At 35.0% G+C, this 21,154-nt stretch overlaps 2 protein-coding genes across 2 annotated transcripts; one reads left to right on the top strand and one right to left on the bottom strand.

The window, feature by feature from the left end:
• Positions 1-357: 357 nt before the first annotated feature.
• Positions 358-11,811, bottom strand: LOC100366830 (dimethyladenosine transferase 1, mitochondrial-like). The gene is made up of 7 exons (XM_002739125.4): positions 11,611-11,811; positions 10,282-10,433; positions 9,048-9,156; positions 8,673-8,824; positions 3,657-3,776; positions 2,834-2,961; positions 358-2,373 (listed from the first exon to the last, which is right to left on the bottom strand). Exons 1-7 carry the CDS (start codon positions 11,723-11,725, stop codon positions 2,199-2,201), a joined length of 951 nt encoding a protein of 316 aa, XP_002739171.2. The 5' UTR covers positions 11,726-11,811; the 3' UTR covers positions 358-2,198.
• Positions 11,812-11,897: 86 nt separating this feature from the next.
• Arl6 (ADP-ribosylation factor-like protein 6) lies at positions 11,898-19,800 on the top strand. Its single transcript, NM_001184821.1, is given in 5 exon segments — positions 11,898-12,371; positions 12,854-12,984; positions 13,364-13,458; positions 16,460-16,645; positions 17,657-19,800. Coding segments are annotated over 5 exon segments (564 nt in total). The 5' UTR covers positions 11,898-12,248; the 3' UTR covers positions 17,686-19,800.
• The last annotated feature ends 1,354 nt before the right edge of the window (positions 19,801-21,154 follow it).

The following is a 21,154-nucleotide window of genomic DNA, read 5'->3' as shown; positions in this document are numbered from 1 at the left end:
GGCCTATGATAGTAATAGTTACTAAACTTTCAACAATCATGATCAGAACCTGTTGACAATAAGAAATTCAATACCTATTTGGCCAAAATTAACAAAAAAAGATAGAGAGAATACATGACAAATTTTTGACATTTGTCGGGTCAAAATACGGCATTCAAAGAGGGGCCGACGAAAATTCCACAAATACTATATGATAACTAACAAAATGGGGGTAATTGTAGATTAAACTATTTAGCAATACATGTATGTCAATTGTTTGGTACATTTCTTTCACAGGAATACATATATTGGTGTTCAAAGACAAATATAGTATTCGACAAAGTCACAAACTTGCAAAGATTATAAATCCCTATGGTGTTTGGTATACTCCATAATCATTTATTAAACTTAGCTTAGGGTATACGTACGTGGTATTACACGCGTATCGCTGATTAGACTTCATCAATGTACAAATGTTTGTTGTTTTTATTTAACGAACATTAACGAATATTAATGATTTTCTTGTTCAGCTTTTTAATTGCAAGTTTTCAATGTGTGTTTTTAGCTTCAAATATATACATTCTTCAATACTGCTCAAGTCACTTTGATAAAACCGATTTTAGGCTTTTGTAAAAAAAAAAAAAGCAGGGTAGTATGTACGAAGTGTTCACAACACATTTAGGAATGTCTACAAAAATTACATTGACAGCCTATTCTTGAGATTTCCTCAGCCTACTAGACGTATTGCGTGGAATTCTAGAATAGTAGCGTATCTTGTTTAACAATTCAGCATTATAACTTCACAAACCAAGGCGGATTGAATAAAGCATAAATGGCTATTTATGATTACCAAAACAATTTTATAAATGTTGTTCTCATTGACAAAACCTTCCAGAGTAATAATTGATAATCTCTCAAATGATGATTATTAAAAAAACTGGCCAATCCGTGAGAGTTGCATTACTGTTCGACCCTAACTAAAGAATTAGCCAATCTGGGAAGGTAATAGTACAGAGTAAGGTTGAAACAATTTGAACACTTTTCATTGGGCACATGACCCCAAAACCTCAAGAATTGACCACTCAGAGAAGGTTCCATTACACGGCCAGGTTGTAATAACTTAAGAATGGTACTTTTTCCTGATAACTAAAATACAGGTGCATCTGGGAAGATGCAGCTGTACAATCAGGTTGAATGGAGATTTACGTAACTATGCAGAAAAATAAATTATACCAGTTGTGTTGTAAAATGAGCAAACCTACTACGTCCTGGAATTGTAAGAAGATTTCATTAAATGACCTTCATTTCATTAATTAAATAAACGGAATCTAGAATTTCCTGTATATGATAAAGTCAGATCAAGAAAAATCGCAATGGAATCACTCTTACTTTCCTTCACTCATTCAATCACTCTTGAAATGTATGCGAATAGAATTAACAATATGCTTGGAAATTCGAAAGTAAAAATCCATAGCTTCCACAAGAATGACAATTGAAACTTTGGGTCTATGAACTTCAGCATAAATGGCTTTACAGTTATTTCTTTGTTTGGTTCACTCAATAAAATAACTTTTCAACAACAGTTTTCAACAAAGATCGATGGACATATAACATTATACATGTGACAAAGAACATTAACACACGTACATAGATCAGTGTGTAAAATAGTACATTAATGTACAATGGAATTATGTATGAATCTCAAGGTTAAGGCCAAGAAATGATATCTGGTGTTTCCAAAAAAAGTGAGCATATCCTGTCCTACGGGTATTATGTAAGATGGTGGAAACACTGGGCTATAGTTACACTTTAAACTATAATTGTTAAAAATAACATCATAACATTTCATTTATTTTACTGAAGGTAGTATAAAAAATCACTTTGTGCTGTAATATGGCGCACAAGGTCTAGTAGAGATTAGCCATGTTACATATTATGCAGTTGTATTGGCTGTGTCAAAACAATGAGAATGCGAGGAAAGGAACTGACATTACAAAAGTAAAGCAATTAGCACGCAGCATACAGTACATTTGTGTCAAACATACAACATCTCCATGCAGATATGCAACACTTTGTATATTACTTGAAACCCTAATATACTGCGCAAGGAAATTAGAGCAACCGGTGGGAAAAGGCATTTCTGACATAAATATATACATGTGTAAAAAAAAACATACACTATACCACTACAGGTATTCTAACAAGGTATAAATTACATGCTACCTATAATTATAATTCATTATGCCTGGATATCGACTACAAATATCGTTATAAGCTATACATAACCTATTAAAATCGTCCACTGTGAGCCATTGCGGTGTTGTTGAAGGATCAACACCGGTCATTTCGAACACATCATCTACTAATTCCTGGTAATCATAGGGAAATAAAATTCTGCAAAAGAATTATACAAACAGCAATTGAAGTAACAACATTCAATAACCACGCTCCTCTAAAGAAACTCTTGTTATTGAAAATTAAATTAAATCATAGCATTGTCAATACAAGTGAATGATGTCTCCATGGCAGGTTAATTACTATAATGTAATGGATTCGGATATACCGCATCACATGTTCTATGTATTTTTTCAATATTCTGTTGCATAAAGACTCACTTCCAAAATTTACTGGTATTAAATTAGTACTCATCGTTTCCACCTTATATCACAAACATGAACATTATTATTCTAGTCATCATTTATCCTCCCCTTGTTCAACAACTTATATCTTATGAATACATATTTTGCATACATGAAATCAGACAACTGTCAAACACCACCAACTTGTGTCTTGTTCAATCAACATTACTTGGTTTCTTGTGTTATATGTGCAACTTAATTGATTTTGTACTTACTCAACACCTCTCTTGCAGTATTTCCTTCTAAACTGAAACAAGCATCTGACAACTTTCTCTACAAGTTTAAATGGTTGCTGAATGAGAGGATCTATTAGAGGTGTGAAATGAACAACACCAACATCAACCTATCAAGGAAACAGAGTATCATAAAACCATGGAGATTCTAGGTTGTTACTTCAAAAAGACCATTAATTCGTTTCTTGTGTCTGATTACAAGTGACAACTTGAAGGTTTGTTCAATGATGTTGAGTGTCACAGGATTGTGTACAAATTACACCAAGTGGACTAAACTACAATTTGTTTCAGTACAGTAAAAGAAAACATAATAACAGACAACATGTCAATGATGTCCCGATTTCATCCATATGAGGACACAAAGGGGGGAAGGATGAATGAAATTTAATTGAAACAAAAAATAATTTGAGATACATAGGAAATATATTTTGCCTTTTCACCAGATTAAATATATGCAAAAAATGCAAACCACAAACAAACTACACACAAACCCAAACCCAAAATACAAGTCTCCCTTTCTGACTACATCTGACATGGCTATTTTAAAGATTGTAATACTCCTTTCTACAAACATTACACAAAAGTAGCATGTGGCCATGAATTTATAGTTTATTTCCAAATGTTACTGCACTTGCCTTTACATGTGAATCTATTTTGATGGCTTTCATGTTCAGTTAAACAGCCTATTTTTTGATATTATACATTACTAACCTCATACTACATAAACACTTAGTAACTAGAGATCACAATGTTTTGACATTTGTTTATGGTGTACATTAATACTTATTCAATTAAGAAGACTTACATCTGGTTTTGGCACAAATGCTGTTCCAGGTATTGTAAATGCATGCTTAACTTTACAAAGGTGCTGCGACATAATGGACAATCTGCTTCGTTGTGGGTCACCAACTCCTGCCACCAACCTCTGCAATATCAAGTATTACCAAGTGCATTGCATCATACATTGAGCTTTGTAATGTTATAACATTACACATGATTAGACAAAGTGATTCAGTGTGGTGAGGAATAAATCATATATAAAATGAACCAAATAGAAACACATGTACTAAAACATTGGCCAATCGAGGAAAGAACGAGTACACATGGCAAGTAGAAATAGCAGACCATAATTTACCCAAAGGCCATCGAAACATAACACATAACATATTGGCCAATCAATGAAAGAACCAGTACACAAGGCAGCTAAAAATAACTTACCAAAATTTACCCAAAAGCCATCCAAACATAACATATAAAACAATCGACGAAAAAAACAGTACACAAGGCAGGTAGAATTACCTGACCAAAATTCACCCAAAGGCCATCCAACCGTAACACATAAAACATTGGCCAATCAATGAAAGAACCAGTACACGTGGCAGGTAGCAATAACTGACCACAATTATCCAAATGCCATCCAACCATAACACATAAAACATTGACCAATCGGGGAAAATACTAGTACATATAGCAGGTAGAAATAACTGACCACAATTTACCCAAACGCCATTCAACCAAAACATATAAAACATTGGCCAATCCGGGAAAGACCAGTACACAAGGCAGCTAGAAATAACTGACCACAATTTACCCAAACACCATTCAACCATAACATATAAAACATTGGCCAGTTCGAGAAAGAACCAGTACACATGGCAGGTAGAAATAACTGACCAAAATGTACCCATAGGCCATCAAAACATAACACAGAAAACATTAGCCAACCAGGAGAAGAACCAGTACATATGGCAGGTAGACAAAACAGACCATTATTTACCCAAAGGCTATCCAACCATAACACATAAAACATTGGCCAATCGGGGAAAGAACCAGTGCACATAACAAGTTGAAATAACTGACTATAATTTACCCAAAGGCCATCCAACCATAACACATAAAACATTGGTCAATCGAGGAAAGAACGAGTACACAGAAAACATTGGCCAACCAGGAAAAGAACCAGTACATATGGCAGGTAGACAAAACAGACCATTATTTACCCAAAGGCTATCCAACCATAACATATAAACATTGGCCAATCGGAGAAAGAACCAGTACATATGGAAAGGTAGAAATAACAGACCATTATTTACCCAAAGACCATCCAACCATGACACATAAAACAATCGGGAAAAGAACCAGTACATATGGCAGGTAGAAATAACAGACCATAATTTACCCAATGGCCATCCAACCATAACACAGAAAATATTGGCCAATCGGAAAATAACCAGTACACATGGCAGGTAGAAATAACTGACCATGATTTACCCAAAAGCCATCTAACCATAACACAGAAAACATTGGCCAATCGAGGAAAGAACCAGTACACATGGCAGGTAGAAATAACTGACCATAATTTACCCAAAGGCCATCAAAACATAACACAGAAACATTAGCCAACCAGGAAAAGAACCAGTACATATGGCAAGGTAGAAATAACAGACCATTATTTACCCAAAGGCCATCTAACCATAACACATAAAACATTGGCTAATCGAGAAAAAACTAGTACAAATGGCAGGTAGAATAACTGACTATAATTTACCCAAAGGACATCCAACCATAACACATAAAACATTGGCCAATCAATGAAAGAACCAGTATATAAGGCAAGTAGAAATAACTGACCAAAATTTACGCAAAGGCCATCCAACCATGACACATAAAACATTGACCAATCAAAGAAAGAACCAGTACTCAAGGCAGGTAGAAATAACTGATCAAAATTTACTCAAAGACTATCCAACCATGACACATAAACCATTGGCCAATCAAAGAAAGAACCAGTACACAAGGCAGGTAGAAACAACTGACCAAAATTTACTCAAAGACCATCCAACCATGACACATAAAACATTGGCCAATCGGGAAAAGAATCAGTACATATGGCAGGTAGAAATAACAGACCATAATTTACCCAAAAGGCCATCCAACCATAACACAGAAAACATTGGCCAATCGAGGAAAGAGCCAGTACACATGGCAGGTAGAAATAACTGACCATAATTTACCCAAAGGCCATCCAACCATAACACAGAAAACATTGGCCAATCGGGAATATAACTGGTACATGTGACAGGTAGAAATAACAGATCATAATTTATCCAAAGGCCATCCAACCATAACGCAGAAAACATTGGCCAATCGAGCAAAGAACCAGTATACATGGCATGTAGAAATAACTGACCATAATTTACCCAAAGGCCATCAAAACATAACACAGAAAACATTGGCCAATCGAGGAAAGAACCAGTACACATGGCATGTAGAAATAACTGACCATAATTTACCCAATGGCCATCCAAACATAACATATAAAACATTGGCCAATCAGAGAAAGAACCAGTACATATGGCAAGGTAGAAATAACTGACTACAATTTACCTAAAGGCCATCCAACCATAACACATACAACATTAGCCAATCGAAGAAAGAACCAGTACACATGGCAGGTAGAAATAACTGACCATAATTTACCCAAAGGTCATTCAACCATAACACGTAAAACATTGGCCAATCAGGGAAAGAACCAGTACACATGGCATGTAGAAATAACTGACCATAATTTACCCAAAGGCCATCCAAACATAACATATAAAACATTGGCCAATCGGGAATATAACTGGTACATGTGACAGGTAGAAATAACAGACCATAATTTATCCAAAGGCCATCCAACCATAACACAGAAAACATTGGCCAATCGAGGAAAGAACCAATACACATGGCAGGTAAAAATAACTGACCATAATTTACCCAAAGGTCATTCAACCATAACACGTAAAACATTGGCCAATCAGGGAAAGAACTAGTACATATGGCAGGTAGAAATAACTGACCATAATTTACCCAATGGTCATCCAACCATAACACAGAAAACATTGGCCAATCGAGGAAAGGACCAGTACACATGGCATGTAGAAATAACTGATCATAATTTACCCAAAGGCCATCCAAACATAACATATAAAACATTGGCCAATCGGGAATATAACTGGTACATGTGACAGGTAGAAATAACAGATCATAATTTATCCAAAGGCCATCCAACCATAACGCAGAAAACATTGGCCAATCGAGCAAAGAACCAGTATACATGGCATGTAGAAATAACTGACCATAATTTACCCAAAGGCCATCAAAACATAACACAGAAAACATTGGCCAATCGAGGAAAGAACCAGTACACATGGCATGTAGAAATAACTGACCATAATTTACCCAATGGCCATCCAAACATAACATATAAAACATTGGCCAATCAGAGAAAGAACCAGTACATATGGCAAGGTAGAAATAACTGACTACAATTTACCTAAAGGCCATCCAACCATAACACATACAACATTAGCCAATCGAAGAAAGAACCAGTACACATGGCAGGTAGAAATAACTGACCATAATTTACCCAAAGGTCATTCAACCATAACACGTAAAACATTGGCCAATCAGGGAAAGAACCAGTACACATGGCATGTAGAAATAACTGACCATAATTTACCCAAAGGCCATCCAAACATAACATATAAAACATTGGCCAATCGGGAATATAACTGGTACATGTGACAGGTAGAAATAACAGACCATAATTTATCCAAAGGCCATCCAACCATAACACAGAAAACATTGGCCAATCGAGGAAAGAACCAATACACATGGCAGGTAAAAATAACTGACCATAATTTACCCAAAGGTCATTCAACCATAACACGTAAAACATTGGCCAATCAGGGAAAGAACTAGTACATATGGCAGGTAGAAATAACTGACCATAATTTACCCAATGGTCATCCAACCATAACACAGAAAACATTGGCCAATCGAGGAAAGGACCAGTACACATGGCATGTAGAAATAACTGATCATAATTTACCCAAAGGCCATCCAAACATAACATATAAAACATTGGCCAATCGGGAATATAACTGGTACATGTGACAGGTAGAAATAACAGACCATAATTTATCCAAAGGCCATCCAACCATAACACAGAAAACATTGGCCAATCGAGGAAAGAACCAGTACACATGGCAGGTAGAAATAACTGACCATAATTTACCCAAAGGCCATCAAAACATAACACAGAAAACATTAGCCAATCCGGAAAAGAACCAGTACATGTGGCAGGTAGAAATAACAGATCATAATTTATCCAAATGCCATTCAACCATAACACATAAAACATTGGTCAATTGAATAGCAAGTCAATTACCGTTACTTTTCACAAAATTAATCTATTTATCATTTGCCATTTGCCAGTACATATGGCAGGTAAACAAACAGACCATAATTTACCCAAAGGCTATTCTAACCATAACATATAAAACATTGGCCAATCAGAGAAAGAACCAGTACATATGGCAAGGTAGAAATAACAGACCATTATTTACCCAAAGGCCATCCAACCATAACACAGAAAACATTGGCGAATCGTGGAAAGAACCAGTACACATGGCAGGTAGAAATAACAGACCATAATTTACCCCTAGGCCATCCACCCATAACACAGAAAACATTGGCCAATCCGGAAAAGAACCAGTACATGTGGCAGGTAGAAATAACAGATCATAATTTATCCAAATGCCATTCAACCATAACACATAAAACATTGGTCAATTGAATAGCAAGTCAATTACCGTTACTTTTCACAAAATTAATCTATTTATCATTTGCCTACTTTGTCAAGGATTTTGATTCAGACTTGCAGTCAGTATGGGGTCATTGTGTACATCCGGGCCAAAATCATAGTAAAATATATAAAAAGTGGCAAATTACTTCACCAAAATTTGACAGGTAGAAAAATTAAAAAAACTTTTACCTCAGCAACCTCTTTCTGGAAAGTCAAGGTCATCTGTACTCTGCCATAGGAAAATGGTCCAGAGTGGGAAGAGATGGCTTCCATCCATCTAATTATCAAGGGAGTAGAGACACTGAATGGAAGATTACCAATAATATGTACATCTGGTGGATCTAGAGACATGTAATAATAAACATATACCAATATGCCTTCTAGAAACCAAGTGCATTTATAACATCAATAGGTAAAAAGAATGTCATTCAAGATTGCTTCGATCTGCAGTCATCATTCTTACACTAAAATAATATTTTTTTCATAAATTTACTATTTTATTGATGATGAACTACCAAACACAATATCTGAATTAGCTGTCCCAATATAAATGCCTGACATTACCATCTTCCCAGGCTTTCCTGAGGTCATTGGGAAACATGTTCCTCATGTTATACTTCATTACATCACCATGAATTAAACCAAGTCGCCCGTCACTAGCTTCTGCTAATAACTGAAATACAATAATAACTGGTTTATTACAAGTGCAGAAACTTACTTGTTAAACATTAAATTCTCATTTTGTAGGTGCATGCCCCAATTGTCAATTTAAACCATTCAAGATTTGAGAATTCACATGCTAGGCATGTTTTAGCATTCAAGATTGAAACATTCAAATGCTAAGCCTTGCATTAACATTCAAGTATTTGAATAAAACTTAATTACTCAAGCATTCACATACTAAGCAGACATTGCAGATTTGATAAGCATTTGTAATACAAGACAGCTAACTTGTAGCTGTTGTTGAAATTGTTAATCTAGCATTCATGTTCATTAATGGTGTTTAGGGTGTTAATTAAATCACAATTAAGACAGTAACTTTGTAGTTGTTTATTTTGTATCTGCAGTGAGATTATTTTAGTATGTCTAATAAACTATTAATACAAAGAACTTTATCAGCATCTTCATCAGGCCAACCTAACTTCACAATATTTTAACCTTTTTATAAAAACTAAATGGCTTCATGCATGCCATCATCTGCCAACATTGAACAGAATCATTATATTCCAAAGAAACTAGCGAGTATACCATAAGCAAACCAAATGGTCGCTAGTCACCCATCATAAAAAAAGTATGACGTGCACCTGTAATCGTATATGCATCATCAAAGTTTGAATAAAACACCATCTCAATTCAACAAATTTGGATACATTTACAGACTGCTATCTCATGATTTTAGACAAAACAACCATCAATTCAACAAATTTGATTAAATCTTGTTGCAATTAGCAATAAGAAGACAATACTCTACACCATTGTGAGCTTTAAGTTACAGACAAGTGAGGAACAAAAAATAATTCTGTGAAAATTTGACTAATTTTTTAACCACTAAAGTTTCATAAAAATGCATATTTATATATATGCATATTTATTTATATGCATTTTATGCATATAATCAGGCTAACTTTTGAATAACATTTTTATTTATATATCATATAGGTCAATTTATAATCATTTTGCCAGGTGGAACCCATAATGACATAAATTACGCATGTAAAATACATTGTTTATATCAAATTAGAGCAAGTGATGCACAACTACCGCCCTTTCTTTTCTAGAATTATCAAAACCTACTTACTTCCAAACTAGGCATAAATCTTTGATCTTTTTCGATCACGATAACTTTCTTAGCACCAGAATGTAGTATCGACCTTGTAATACCACCTGGACCTGGACCAACTTCACAAACATACCTGCCGTTAAGAGACCCAGCATGTCGTACTATTTTGTCTAAATATAATGGTAAAAAACATACATTTAGATAAGGTCATGAAAACTAAATATTAAAGTTAAAATAATAATTTTCTGCATTTTGATATTACATTAGTTTCATGGGTGATGCAATTTGAATAAAAATATTATTATATTATTATTAATTAGAATGTGGAAATCAATACATTTCTTGACAAATTTCCAAATTTATTTTATGTTACTGTATTACGTGTCTGAGTATTGTGTATATTCCATCCTATTCTATGTAAATTCATATTTCAAAAATATCTGAGAAAATTGATGTGTAACAATAGAGTGAAAAGAACATATTTATTGAGTAAATACTACATTGTAAGATAGAAACCTGTACTTTAAATGCATTTGTTAATAACTAATTAGTAAATATTAAATATCAGCTCTCAGCTTTCAATGTACAATTGTGATTGTTTCAGGAGCTTATCATTGTCTATATCATTCATAATGACTGCACATACCTTGTGCCTTTTGGATGTAACATGTAACAATATGTGGGCATGACGTAGTAACTGTGAGTGCCCACTTCTTCAAATAATGCTGATTAGATGACAGTGAACTCATTAATATTAATTTATACTCACTATGATATGAAAATACTGTCACTGGATATGTCAAATGAAATTCTAACAGCCAAATCTAAAGAAGATAATTTCATTGGCTTTAGACACCATTTGGTAATACACATTACCCATGAGGTTTTGCAAACGCGTTTATTAAACTAAGGTACAGGTTTCTGTCATGCAAATGAGAAGTAAAGGTGGTATTCATCTGCTTGTGAGTAGTCAAGTTGTTTCCATTTGAAATTTATGAAAATTTATAAATATTTTATATAAAACAAAAACATGTTTTCATGAAACTTGGTGTATTAACATTTTATGAACATTTCATAAATTCAAAATGGTGTAGAATTTCAATTGACCAATTCAACAATAGTATTCACATCATTTGCATGACATCATTAAGTTCATGAGCCAATCACATTTGAATTTGAATAAAAACTATAAAGAGCAAATACGTACAAATATTATTTTTAAAATGCGTTTAACGTGTCATGCAGTGTAGTATGCAAAAAAAAAAAAAACATTTTAAACAAACATCTTTTAAAGCCCCCTCCCCATCCCTCAAATGGGGAACCCCTAATTCACTAAGTTCACTTTACCCGTCAGATTCATGTCAAGAAGAAAGTTCTGCGATAACTGTTTTTCTGCTCTTAGGCCATACATACGAATGATATCGCCTATTGTAGGTAGCGGGGGCAATCGTAGTTGTGGCATCGCTGTTACTTTCGACTGCTAAACAAGAATGGCAGAGTTATGTGCCGTTCTTCCGACATTCAAAACAAATGCACATGTTCCGAAATATTCACTATTTCCGGGTTGTGTGATGCATTGTGGGTGTAGCCGCGATATGAATCACGGGAGAAATTCCGCCATTTTCAGATTTTACCGAAGGTGGTGAAACACGAGTTTTATACAAAGCATCGAAATTTATCGATTCGGCTGGCCACCTCTTGTGTTTAAATATCTGAGTAGACCATCGTTGATTCATCCGTTGACCACACTGGATAGTTCACACAACAAATGCCAAAGAAAGACTGGATTCATGAAAAATTGACACAGTCTCCTTACCAATCAGCGGTGTCAACAATAGTCAGCTGAGAGTCGTCTTGATTCGGACCTTTCTGTCGACGTAAGACTGGAAATACATATTGGATATTGAACACTATTGGACCCCTTTATTTGTTTCTGGCTATTGTGTCCATCCAAATTCATTGTTTTTACTTCTTTCGGTGTTAAAATGGGGTTATTGGATAAACTGGCTGCCTGGTTGGGGTTCAAAAAGAAAGAAGTACATGTACTATGTATCGGTTTAGATAACAGCGGTAAAACTACGATAATAAACCAGTTAAAACCAAAAGACGTGAGTAAATCCGTTTATTATTGATTAATTGAAATACAGATTTTCTTCTTCAGTTCTTCTTTAATAATCTCGTAATTCCTGTTGTCATGACAACAGATCAAGTATTCCCTCACTTGTGTGTATGCGCTAAAGTTAATTACCAATAGATCTAGTTTGTAAGAACTTAATACAACTGAAGTGTTAGTAGATTAATGTTAATTTAATTAGCTGTGTTGAATCATTAAAATATAACTTACTTCACCCATAGAAACATACCTAAGATGTACATAAGAGCAATGGTAGAGGATATATAGTACATTTATGAATTTTTAAACACCATGGAGAAACAGCGAAATGGCTGTTAAAAACCACTCATAACAATTGCTAAACGTTTCATAAATGAGGGGTACGGTACACTTTAAGTGAAAACAAAATATCATATCAAATGTGCTAAAACTCATACTAAAAATTAACCGTTATTGTTTTTTTTACCTATTTTACAGTCACAATATGAAGATATAGTCCCCACCATTGGTTTTTCTGTAGAAAAATTTGCCTCTTCAGCGCTTTCTTTCACAGTGTTTGATATGTCTGGACAAGGAAGATATAGAAATCTATGGGAGCATTACTATAAGTAAGTTGTTTGATTTGTTACACCAATCACCACTCCTTTTGGTTGTATTTGGTTAATGGGTTATGCATACCGTTTTTTTTTGCACATTACAGTCGGTCAATAGAGCCAAAATGTTGATGTAACATTTTGGACATGAAACGTGACAAAATTTGTCTTGTCATTGAAAGGGTTAAAATTATTTTGATTTCAAACAGCTACTTGTTTCAAATGCATTCCTATTTCATTTGATCAGATTTAGTACAACAATTATTTACACCAGCCTTGAATTGTTTTTAGTTTTAAGTGCTTCATTTTGTTAACTGACCCAGAAATAGGAGTCAAATATTTGGTATACCGGTACATGTATTTTATTTGCAATCTTTCTTCTTTAATTTTCCAGAGATGCACAAGCTGTAATTTTTGTAGTTGATAGTAGTGATAAACTTCGAATGGTAGTAGCAAAAGATGAGATGGACCAGTTACTTTCACATTCAGGTTAGTGTTCTGTGATTCCAAACAAATTATGTTATTTACATGTACCTGAGCTTCCACTAATCCTTCAACTGTCTCTAATGGCAAATTATTTTGAATTTGGCAACAACAAATTGTCAGTTTCTCCATCAATGCCAAATAACAAACCATGAATTATTCTGAGAAAATCATAACATTATTTTATATGGTGGTGGTCGTCTTGCCGTGCATATGTGATATTTATGTTGAAAAACATTGATTTTCCTACAATCCAGTGCTCTCTTCTAATGAAATCCTGAGTATGAGTTTAGACCTGGGCGCAACATGCACTACCGATAATTACTGCTGTTGACTCATTCAATACCTTCCAGTCACCAAAGAAACTACTTAAAGTGTAAATTGCAAGTGCCTGTATACAAATAAAATTTACAGAAAAAATATACATTATAAGCAGAGACGTTTTTTCCTTAAGTTTATATGACATTCGGAAAGAAATTACCTTCGAGATATTGCCGAAAACCGGCTCTTTGTGAGTATTTTCCGAAGAATTCCGAACGCGTTTCAAGACTAGGTCATCGAACTTTCAACGCGTCGTGACGTCACAAGGAGAAGTTCTCTAGTTGAAACATGGCGGAACATTCAGATGTAAGCAGCGCTGCTGCCGACATTTCAGATAATTCGTTAACTTTGTTTGATACGTCTACGATCATTAGGCCGTACATGTATGAGCCGCTGGCAGAAGTCAACGTTCGGGACGATCGTAGTGCCCAACACGTCGAAGAAACCTCGAGTACTCGACTCGATAATTTAGATTGGTACGTAACGAAACCGGTGAATTCCACCGCATGCTTTGATTTCTAGATTAATCAAAATTGATTATCAAGTTTTTATCGCAGATATGGCTTGGTGCCTTTTTTCTTAGATCGCCACAACTAGCTGACCACATAACGTTTTCATTTACGAAAATTAAACTGAACGTTGAGATGCCTTGTAGTGAAACCAAATGCTACGATCTCAGAGCTATGCTATTTTAGTATTTATCGCTTCTAAAACATTGTTCACTATTCATGTGCCTCGAAATCATGAATTTTATTTGAAATTGAATCGTTCATTTTGTCAACTGTTAAAAATCAACAAACGAACGAACTGTAATAAACATTGAATTAAGACAAAATGTGTTTTTATTTAGGTGTAAATGTGGTGGACGATGCCAAATATTGCCTACAGTAAGAGAATGTGTATGCTGTAGGGAGGTAACTGTTGTTGATGCCAAGTGTTTAGAAGCAGTGTTTGAATTCGGTTTAGAAGAAAGATTGCAATGCATCACGCAACATTCAGGCTTCCAATGTGTTAGTTTGAACAAATTTGTGCTACAAACTGCCTGGTTTCAATACAGGCAGCAATATGACACCCCATTTTATGGTCCTGACCATGAGAGATATCGACATACTGCCTATCGTCAGCTTGCAAGATGGTGTTGGGGTTTTTTAGGAAAAAGTGTCCGTGTAGTTCTTCCTGCTTGTGCTGTTAGTTGCATTCGTGCTCATTTTCCACCACCAGGTCCTGAAGAAAATGCAGTCTACATGGGTCATCAATATTAATCAAATTATAATAATGCATAATATATAATTGAATTAAAATTTAGATGATTTCTTGCAGTATTTGTTTTCTGTAGTCAATTATTCAATGAAAAGGTAACGAGCAAGTAGTAAACATTTGCAAGCAAAAGCCAGATCCAGATTAGAAATGATCTAGAACTAGTCTTAATCCTTCTATTAACTGAAATCGGCAAATACATCATTTTGCGATATTACAAAGAATTAGACAAACACAGAAATAAAACACATTACAACTAAAGACGCCATAAAGCTATAAGTATAGGATAAAATCAACTTCACTTGTCGACTACGGCGACGGACACAAAAATAGATACGGTCTAGATTATTATCAGCGGGCATACAACAACCGTCACGGTCGAAGTGCCGGCATCACGGCATATCGTCACCACTCCCAGTGCCTGAGGCAGTGCTGTGCTACGTACGAGGCTCAGATTAGCATAGAAATACACAAATGCATAAATGAGAAAATAATAAAATAAACTCACCCACTTGAAAACCCTAACGAAGTTTTCAAAGAGCTGTCCCGAAAACAATCCGTGGTAAAATGTTTGGCGCAAACCACCGCCGACTCGCCAGGGTCTACGCGGTCCCAGTCTGCTCTTTTTGTTCTCACAAATTTCACCCATTGCCGACGAAATCTTCCAAATTTTGGGAAATTATGAAGCGACACGCCATCCTTATGGGTGGCATTGCAGCCATATACGACGCACCTTTTTACCATAGTCTACCAATATTTTTGAAGGCTAGTTCTATGAAATTAAACCTAGCAGACAACATGCAACATTGAACACCGGGGAGTTCTCCTTATGACGTCATAATTCCGAAGTTTCCCGAAGCCATGTTTACAAATACGTGTTGACAAATTATGTCTTTATGAGACACATATTTGCGTAATGTAGGACCGTATATAAGGTGGAAAATAAAAATAAAATCATGGAATAATGTCTGGAGCCGATTTATTGTCAAATTAAAACATGCACATGTACTTGCAATTTACACTTTAATTAAAGCTTGGATGATACTGCGACTCAAAGTCGTCATCTTTGTTTATATGAGACCCTTATCTTCACTTGCACTTGCTTTGTGCGATGACCACCACCTTTAAAATCATTATGATATCACTTTCAGAAAAGTAAATTATATAATGAAAAAAAAAATGCAGTCTGTGCTGCATGATAAGTTGCATATTTGAAAAATATTGCAATCTTTCATCTCGCCTGAATCGTTTAGCAACCATGTTACGCATCAGCTGGGGTGTCCTGCTATACTGTAAGAACCAGCATTTGCTTCATTGGCATTCATAATGTCTAGCTCTACTTATATTTGAGACACTGTGTGCAGTAAAACAAGATATATCAAGCAGTCATCAGGCAGGAAAATTTATCATTGTTTTTTTTTTTCAACAGATATTAAAAATCGGCGGTTGCCTTTCCTATTCTTTGCAAACAAAATGGATCTTCGTGAGGCATTGTCATCTGTGAAAGTGTCCAGTATGATGGGTCTAGAAAACTTACAGAATAAACCATGGCATATATGTGCTAGTAATGCCTTGACTGGTGAAGGTCTACATGAAGGAGTAGAGTGGCTTACAGGTAAATATTATTATGACATGTCAACCTACAGGCCTTCAGTACTCTGAAAGGCTACATGTAGGAATGATTGAAATTGCGGAGAGAATACAGTACGGCCTTCCTACAACCTGTCGGTGTGTATGCATTAGCACCACGCTTTGAACGCAATATGGTCTCACACTATCGATTTTGCGATGCCAATTGATTGAATGCATTTTTCACACATTATACATATACATGGTATATTTTCGTCACACATTATACAACCACAGTAGTGACATGAAGTTACTCAGTGAAAACACAAACACCACCCTTTTCTGTCTGAAAATGGTTTTAATTGAATCAAATGCAATATAAATGAGTGATGCAAATATGTGTGGCAGGTTGGTTGAAAGCTGTAGATTATTTGACGATTCCACATCAATGCATATATGGTAGGGCATCTATGCAATCACCTCCACTGCGTCCATGAATTTTTAGCTGTGCACTCAAGATGTTATTTCATGACACATAGAAACATGCATTTTTCACCTTGAGTATCCATGGGTTATAAATACACCTTGTACCATGGCTGTGCTGTTTCCACCAATCATAAAGCAGGACTCGTGATCTGTATTCTCTGTATAGATTCATCAGTAGTGACGATAAATTGTCATTTGCTTGGGAAAACAACACTTTGTGTACAAGGGCATTGTATATTCCCTTCACTACGAGCTACCTTGCATTGATTATTTTCGTCTTGCACATGTTTGTTTGCCGATGTAATGCATAAAATGTTTCCTGGACTAGTTTTCTTTTGCATCCATTGCTCAATACTCTGATTGAGACTAAATTGAGAAAATTATTGCTACCTATTGCCATGTTAGAAGTTGATTATAAAATGAAACTCCATTTATACATAGTGTTGAGCGTAAGTTTACACAGTTTCTGTGAAACTTTGTGTCGAGCAGAAGAAAAAAAAGTATCTCTTCACTATTCTTCAGTGACAACATCTGTCAACTCAGTAACACACTTCATTTTTTTTCTTTTCAGATCAAATTCGTTCTAATCAGAAGCGATAAACACAAGTCATCATCTTAAAGTTTTACCATCCAACAAAACAAAGCCTGTGAACTGGACATACTCATCAGCAGCAACCTCCAAGCCCACCTCAAGTTCTGTAACTACTTAGCTGTCTTCTGAATTGCTGCACAAGAAAAGACAAACATGTGATGTTTTCTATATTCAGAATATGTTCTTATCACTTAAAAGGACTTGTGGTTTCCCCATAGCCGTCCATCATGTTTTCTCACCCGTAAATGTTTCATATTCTGAGTTTCTGAGATTTGATTGATTGGCAATGCATTCTAAATACTGTAAATTGTTTTTTATTTCTCTTATTTACAAATAACACAAGTCAGGAAAAATTCAAAAATTCTGTAAATGAGAAGATTTCACTGGGGTTTCTTAAACAGTGAAGTCATGGCTGCTGTCGTGTAGTTGTGTCTTTTGAAAGCGTGATAATGGTCAATGAACAAAAGTGTCTAGATTTAAAAATGTAACAGTGTGCACTGCAACACATGTCTGTAATCCACTGTAATTTTCAGTCATTGCATATGCTACATTTTATTAGCAGGCAGAACTAATGATTTTACTGTTTCGTTGGTGGGTGTGAGAAGAATGATGTTCATCCACTAGTGTTTGTTTACTTGTTGATATTGATAATAATTTCATGCTTTGGTGAACTCAAATTTGACATTAAATGTGCATCACTGAGATAAACTGAGAACACAGGATCAATATCATAAGTAAAATATTTCCAATTAACACTTACAATGGGCATTTTTTCTAATATTCTGTTTTGGAAATTTTGTGTGTAAATTATCTATATATACGTATTTTTGTCTGAAAATTCTATTTTTGCCTGTTTTTATAGCTAATTTGGATGGCTAATTTAGTAATGAATCAGTTTGGCACTGCAATAGATGTGAATACTGTGCCATTCATAGTAATAGAATAATATTCTTATCTCAGTTGTGAATCATATCTTAATAATCTAGTGTATAAACATTTTGAAGGATATTTCTTGTTTATGTTGTTCATTCTATTCAAGCATCGGGTCCATAACTATTATGATTGACTGTACATGTATAAAATGGAAAATGACTTACAAATTACAAGGATAGGTGTCAGAGATGATGTCATAATAATTATGTACTTTCTATTTATGTTTTATGTTTTTATTATCTCAATACTGTTGAAACAAGAGAGAGAGAGCGATTGAGAGAAACCAAACATTACTATTGCTTCTAAGTGCAAAATAGTGTTACTGTTTCTTGTTTAGGGTTGCTTGTTGGCATCCGTGCCAAAGGGTACTGCATTGTTTTTATGTGTGTCGACTCCAGCTGACACTTTGCACAGTAATTCATATGAAGGCATACAATTAGACTAAGATGAGATAAAACACAGTGGTTAATAACTAAACACAACACAAAACAAAAAAAAGTATTGATAACTTGCATATTTCAAAGACATGAAATGTACACTGTATTATATCCTTGGTTGTAAAAGACAACTGTTGTGCACATATCCAACTTGACTACTGTAACCTCACCAACTTCCACAAATAATCATTAATACAGTGAATTTCATAAAGACATGAATGTTTTTATGAAATATTGAAAAAAAACATGAAAGACAATAGAAGCCGTTTGGTAATTACCCATGAGTCTTTGCATGTTTCGTTCAATTATTGGTTGATTTACTGCCATGCATTCAAAGTTGTTTTCAACATTAGAAAATCCCATTGATTATTTTTTTTTAAAAACATACATGTCATCATGAAAAGTCACTGTATAAGTATTGTTATAATTTATTCAAATGGTATCCATTGTTTGTCTAACATTTCCTGAACTCAATTCAAGTTAGCTTCACATTCACAACTTTCTGAATGCATTGAATTGCAATACCAATAGTATTGGCAATATGAATCAATGATTTGTTATTTTCAATTGACTGTATCTATATGTATGACTGATGTTGAATCTCTTCAGTTGCCAGTTAATGTACTTTCCCTTGCTTTGACCTCAGACTACTATGATGTCTGTCATTGTGCATATCATTTCACTTCACATATTTTGGACAGCTCTGATAATGTAAAGCTGTGTATGAAAAATAAAATATAATAATATAAACCTAAACTTATTGTGTATCATAAAGATATTGATTCCAACCCATTTTGTGTTCACTGGCAGCAAGTTGGTTGCTTTGTCAAGTGAATGTGTTTGGAATACCTGTATAATAAATAATAGTGCAACACTAAGACCCCTTCTTAGCACAAGGATGTAACTTGGGAGAACTGAGATGCGATACTAACCTCAAACCACCATGCTGCTGTGATTCTTTAATGTCACTGACTTGATTGAGGATGAGGTGTCATTCAAACATATAGTGAAGGGCACTACACCTAACTGGATGGCCTTAGGCTAGATGTGCTTTATGTGCATGAATTACCGTACATACCATTCAAACTTGTATGTTTCTTTTATTTGAGATATGGGTGTATCTCTGTCCATGGATCTAAAACACTGAACTCATCTAGTGTCAATTGGCGGATCATTCTTAAAAAAAAAAATTAAAAACGTCATATCTATGATGAACTCACTGTCACAAAATATGCTGTACGTTCCTACAAACTAATTTTTACACCCATAAATTGTATTTGCGTGTATTTGTTATTTTAGATTGTTAAAGGGGAGTGGTCGTCGCACCACTCATGTGCAAGATATGAATCTCATATGAACAAAGATGATGACTTTGACCAATAAGTATGAACCAAGACTTTACCAAGACTTAGCTGTTACTAGGAACATTGGTGATTGGAAGGTATCAAAGGGGCCATCAATGGCATTTAGTGCACGTTGCACCCAGGTCAAAACTCCTACTTTGTGATTCCATTAGAAGAGCACATTAAATTGTGGGGAAAAAATGTTTATCAACACATATGTCGCTCATGCGTGGCGCAACGACCACCGCCCTTTAATAGTTCGATGATGGTGATGATAATTCAATAATATTTACCCTGTACAGAATCATAGTCCCTGTGTACAGATAGGACTCACCGAGTTGTGAGCCAAAACTGGTGTGAGATGCCAAGTATTTTGTTTTCGTTGTTGCATGCTCTGCAATAAAAACAAAAGCAGTAAGCAATCTCGTCGTAGGGAGATCTGAATTACTGTAAAATGACTAATTTTCACTGGGTTTAAATTTCACTGATTTACCATTTCAGGCATATTCAGTGGGTTTTAAATTCACGGTTTTATCATTTAGATAATGTGTTCTATGCTAAATTTTACATATTCACTGTGTTTTAATTTAGCGCATTTTTCCAGTCAGCGAAATAAACTAAATTAAAACCCAGTGAATAATTAACCCCTTTACAGTACTTGTGTTTCACTTAGATAATATGGCGGCAGTATGTCATGCCTTTGCAGCCCAAGATGGCGTCACTTGAAGAATATTTTTAAGGCAAACTAGCAATGTAGTTATACA

The sequence above is a fragment of the Saccoglossus kowalevskii genome, chromosome 11, assembly GCF_978046115.1.
Source record: "Saccoglossus kowalevskii chromosome 11, keSacKowa6.1, whole genome shotgun sequence".
NCBI lineage: Eukaryota > Metazoa > Hemichordata > Enteropneusta > Harrimaniidae > Saccoglossus > Saccoglossus kowalevskii.
This window is presented reverse-complemented; position numbering and strand designations above follow the sequence as displayed.

Bases quoted from the DNA above. Each gene is read 5' to 3' on its own strand.
- LOC100366830 (XM_002739125.4), bottom strand. From the start codon at position 11,725: ATGCCACAACTACGATTGCCCCCGCTACCTACAATAGGCGATATCATT. The intron at 9,157-10,281 runs GTAAGTAGGTTT...ATTGTATTTCAG, and splicing joins GATTTATGCCTAGTTTGGAA to TTATTAGCAGAAGCTAGTGA. The intron at 2,962-3,656 runs GTAAGTCTTCTT...TTTCCTTGATAG, and splicing joins CATTTGTGCCAAAACCAGAT to GTTGATGTTGGTGTTGTTCA.